Here is a 5,167-nt window from a genome sequence, read left to right as displayed (position 1 = left end):
TCTGAATAAGATTAATATTACTTGATTCTATAATTTTAAGTGCTGCTAAATATTTGTTGGTACCAAAACAGCTCAAACTATATAACACAAGATGAGTTAGGATATAATAAAAAATTCTATAAGTTTGTATGCTGACATAAAACACAAAATATATTCCCATAAAAAAGATGTGCATAAAATATTCGATATAACTATAATTCACTTAAATAATCTATTTCAAAAATCTGAATAATTATCACAGGCTTTACTAATATTCACAATAGTGAGTTTCAAATTCATAAATATATTATATTTAATACTGGTACTTAGACTTCCAATCAATACGAAATTCTGCAAATAAAAACCTGTTCGGTCTATAGGTTTGATATACTATACTTGGTTCAATTAACAAATTTATAATTAATAAATTAATATTCAAACATGAGATCTCAGGGATTTAATGAATTCGGGCTGTGCATGGAAGTAAGCTTCCTACATATATCAAATAAATTTATAAAATGTTCTTATGAACTATGTGATATTGTTCAACACGTGGTGACTCTTAATTTTAATTCAAATTAATTGGAATAGCGCTTTTTTTGTTAATTACCCCCACTGGACGTAGAAAAAACGAGCTCGTTTGGTTTGACTTATCACTCACTGAACTGAAGTTCTAGCTGGTCTCGTGGATTGAATTAATTATTTCCAATAATTAATTAGGTAGGCTCCTTTCGTCTCTGCTGGGCTAGCGCGTGATCCAGACTTTTATAAGTTTCTTTCGAATTAGCTATTTTTATGGGAATCTTTACAAATTACGAACTCTTTGACAGCACTGAGTTCACATATAATTGAACATTTAATACAAATACTTTACATTAAAAAGGGTCTGGCTTAATAGTTTTAAAATTTTAAAAGGAAGAAGAAAAACCCTAAACTCCATGTGCATCCTCTCCGGTCGGGATCTTAAGCCAGAAGAAGGAGGTTTTTAGAAAAATTTGCCTCTTCCAAGAATAATTCTGTAAGCTACTCTCTGATTGGCCTTCAATTTAATAGACTCAATACAATTGGTTGCCTTGGGAATCAGGGCTTCCTCGGCTTTATAATAGAAAAAATTAAATAAAAAAGAATTCTTATACAAATGTATGGAGTGTTTATCTTAAATTGATTTCATAAATAAATTCTAACATGCGATGTTACTACATTCAGTCTTTATATAAGTTTTGTATACTCTTGATTTATCATGCTTTCTTAGATTATAATAAATATTTATACAAAAATAATGGGTGTCTGTATTTCTACACATCGACTTCCTTTAGTATACATAACATATCCTTTAATGAGTAAATTTTATATAATTCAACCTGTCATATGGGTTGATCGAATAATCAGCTGATTCGCTCAGTATTGATTCTAATAATTATCGATTTATCCAAGATCGACTAATTCTTTTCAAAATGTAAACAAGTAACTCTAACCTCAATGTTCATGCATTTTATTTTTTATAATCCGCCAATAATAAGTAAGCCGCTTTATAACTTTTTGATCTTACCAATGGGTTCTCATAATTATTAAATCACAATTATACATGTTTTCTTATCATTTGTTGATAATGCTATTACTCCTAATCGCTAATAGTACTTGATTTGAGTTGTTTTATCCTTTGACTAGGTCTAACCTTCTTTCCAATTTTATAGTTCTATTATATTTCATTGGTTCATTTTGAAATGTTTGGTGGTATTAATTTACCACGTGACACAAGTCACAAGTAATTTTTTACGGACTATAGCAGCTCTGTTTCGTGAAGCTATGTGACGCTGGTAGTCTCTCATACTGTGCCGTTCATACACTCTTACACTCCCAACAAAACAAATAATAGACACAAGTCGACAGTAATCTGCTTTTTGAACATGAACGAGCATGGGATATCTTATATTTTATCTGAGATATTACTCAGTAATATCATAGTGTTAGAGGAATGTGTTTATAGATGGGGATCACTGAGATATTGCATTCATTCAAATGCTAATAAATGAATAATTATTAAACGAAAATCAAAATTGAATGCTGTAAATCACCCTGAAGACTTCTGCTACTGCAAATATTGACAACAGGGTTAACAGCTAGATGGAAATTCGATGAAAACTACTATCTGTTGACTGGCTGGCCTCTATGGCTTCATGTGAAATGTGCGATGCTATCCAGAGATTGTCAGTTTGGTGTGAGGGTAAGCATTCCTGACCGGCAATTAGGAGGTACCGGGTTCGATTCCCGGGCTGACAAATAATTTTAGAATAGTAGCACTCATCGAATTTCCATCTAGCTGTTTAGTGTTCACCTTGTTGTCAATATTTGCAGTAGCAGAAGTCTTCGGGGTGATTTACAGCATTTAATTTGGATTTTGGTTCAATAATTATTCATTCATCAGCATTTGAATAAATGCAATATCTCAGTCGTGTATGTGTCAATATCTGAGTATGTGTTTATATTATGATTGTGTGGGCTACAGTATCCAATCAATCATTCAGCTCACTATACTAAGTAGAATTTCTCAATGTTTTCCAGATCAGTGGCGTGAAATCCTGATGAAAAATCGTCCCTACCTGGCTGTAGTCGACTCTTTAAAGACAAACGAGAGCTTGAGGCTGGAAAAGAAATTCATCCAAACCGAATTTGGAGGAGAAAATGGCTCATTTAGGAAATTGGCAGTCGACTAAAACTACAAAAAACTGAAGAACTACAAAAATAATCGAAACAGAAAAACTCACAAGAGCCTTTATTTATTCCAAACATATATTACCATTATTCATTTATATTTAATTGTCGTTTCTATCATCAAAATAATTTTGCTGGGTTGAAATTATTGTTGCGTTTCTAATGTAATTAAAATACAAATGTTCCATTTATTTCCAAAAAGTCTATTTATTTATTTATTCATCTACAATGCAAATGACACTCATGTAATAACATTATAGAAGATAAAATAATAAGGTAGTCCTTGTGCTATTTTTCTTCCAAATTCATATGAAAAAAATTTAAAATTTTAGTCCAAAATAAACATGAAAACTATAAATTTTGAATTTAGATGACTTGAATTAATAAATTGATAAGTAATATTCTACTCAATTACCACTTGAAACTAATACTTATATTAGTTTGATCTATATTTTTAATGTCTATGTCCCAGTTACACAAAAACCGGTTAGATTTCAACCGTGATTAATTCCACGAGAACCAATCAGAGAAAGCCTTTTCAATAGGACGGCTTTCTCTGATTGGTTCTCGTGGAATTATCACGATTAAAATTCAACCGGCTTTTGTGCAACTGGAACTTAATCCAAACATATGGTTTGTGTCCAATGTCTGTAGATTTTTTTCATGTCAATTCAATTCAATTCAATTCAATTTTATTTTTCATGTTATGCATCGTATATAATACAATATTAACACAAGTCACAAATGTGATTGAAGAAAAACGATGTTTTACTTATTTTTACTTTCCTTGCCCTATTACCATAGGTAAGGGAAGTATTGCTTTCCGGAAAAAATTAAGGTACCCAAATTTCTAAATTTCTATATGTTTGAAGGTCCCCTGGGTCCAAAAAAGTGATTTTTGGGTATTGGTCTGTATATGTGTGTGTGTGTGTGTGTGTGTGTGTGTGTGTGTGTGTGTGTGTGTGTGCGTGCGTGTGTGTGTGTGTGTGTGTGTGTGTGTGTGTGTGTGTTGTGTTGTGTGTGTGTGTGTGTGTGTGGTGTGTGTGTGTGGTGTGTGTGTGTGTGTGTGTGTGTGTGTGTGTGTGTTGTGTGTGTGTGTGTGTGTGTGTGTGTGTGTGTGTGTGTGTGTGTGTGTGTGGTGTGTGTGTGTGTGTGTGTGTGTGTGTGTGTGTGGTGTGTGTGTGTGTGTGGTGTGTGTGTGTGTGTGTGTGGTGTGTGTGTGTGTGTGTATGAGTGTATGTGCGTCTGTGTACACGATATCTCATCTCCCAATTAACGGAATGACTTGAAATTTGGAACGTAAAGCCCTTACAATATAAGGATCCGACACGAACAATTTCGATCAAATGCGATTCAAGATGGCGGCTAAAATGGCGAAAATGTTGTTAAAAACAGGGTTTTTCGCGATTTTCTCGAAAATGATTACAACGATTTTGATTAAAGTTATACCTGAAATAGTCATCGATAAGCTCTATCAACTGCCACATCAATCTTTCAAAATCAAAATTTCAGGAGCTCCGCCCCATCTATGCAAAGTTTGATTTTAGATTCTCAATTATCAGGCTTCAAATACAATTTGAACAAAATATTTCGAGTGGAAAAGATTAAGCATGAGAATCTCTACAATTAATGTTCAGTAAAATTTTCACCTACAATTGAAAATAAGCTCGAAATTGGATAAAATGTGATTATCCAATTATTGCAAACTGTTGGCAACTGTTGATTCTATTAAATGATTCACTATGAAGAGATAGCACACCTCGTTTGTCTTCAGCGTTATTGCCCTGTCACCAGCTGGCTCAAATCTTTGAATAGTAGTCTTGAGATGCGCGGGAACACTAGCGTCAGGTGATCAATTCTCATAACGGCAAGGAATGTTGTGTGAGTACGCCACACCAGATTTTTAATCAAACTTCTTGTTTTCAGGGCCGGTTTTCGAGCTCTTGATCTAGCTAAGCTCTAGACTTTAAACAGCTGGAGCCAGAAAATTGACTTTCCGAAATGGGGCGGAAATAGTCCTAGTTTTTATTTTATTCTCTATTCTCTCATTTCTATAATTGAAAACGTGTTTCCTCGACGAAATGAAACATGCCTAAATAATTCAAACTAGCTTAAACTTCACACTATTTTCTCTTAAATTTAATTTGTGATCAATTTTCTAGTTTTTCAAAATTTAATTTAAAGGTGGATTACGACTACGCCCCGTTTCGGAAAGCCAATTTTCTGACTCCAGCTGTTTAAAGTCTAGAACTTAGCTAACTCCCAAGTTCGGAAACCGGCCCTTAATGTCTATATTCAACACATCTCCATCTATTCCTTTCCATTTCAAATATTCCTTCCATTTTCAATTTTCCTCAACCATTGAGAAATAAACGTATTCTATATACACGTATACCTTCACGTTCATCTAATTTCACTGGAGTTCACTGAGTCCACTGCATGAAGCTGGGTTTGTACACAACAGTGACGGTGAACA

General features: G+C 33.6%; 1 protein-coding gene across 1 annotated transcript in view; it reads left to right on the top strand.

Annotated features, from left to right (window-relative positions):
• The window catches only part of LOC120353065, a 27,763-nt gene extending 25,058 nt beyond the window's left edge, over positions 1-2,705 (top strand). Inside the window, exon 5 of the mRNA XM_039435587.1 lies at positions 2,542-2,705. Coding sequence (XP_039291521.1) covers positions 2,542-2,693 — 152 coding nt within the window. The 3' untranslated portion in view covers positions 2,694-2,705. The remainder of the gene's footprint in view (positions 1-2,541) is intronic.
• The last annotated feature ends 2,462 nt before the right edge of the window (positions 2,706-5,167 follow it).

The sequence above is a fragment of the Nilaparvata lugens genome, chromosome 9, assembly GCF_014356525.2.
Source record: "Nilaparvata lugens isolate BPH chromosome 9, ASM1435652v1, whole genome shotgun sequence".
Classification (NCBI taxonomy): domain Eukaryota; kingdom Metazoa; phylum Arthropoda; class Insecta; order Hemiptera; family Delphacidae; genus Nilaparvata; species Nilaparvata lugens.
The sequence above is the reverse complement of the archived record's forward strand: the minus strand, read 5'-3'. Positions and strand labels throughout refer to the sequence as shown.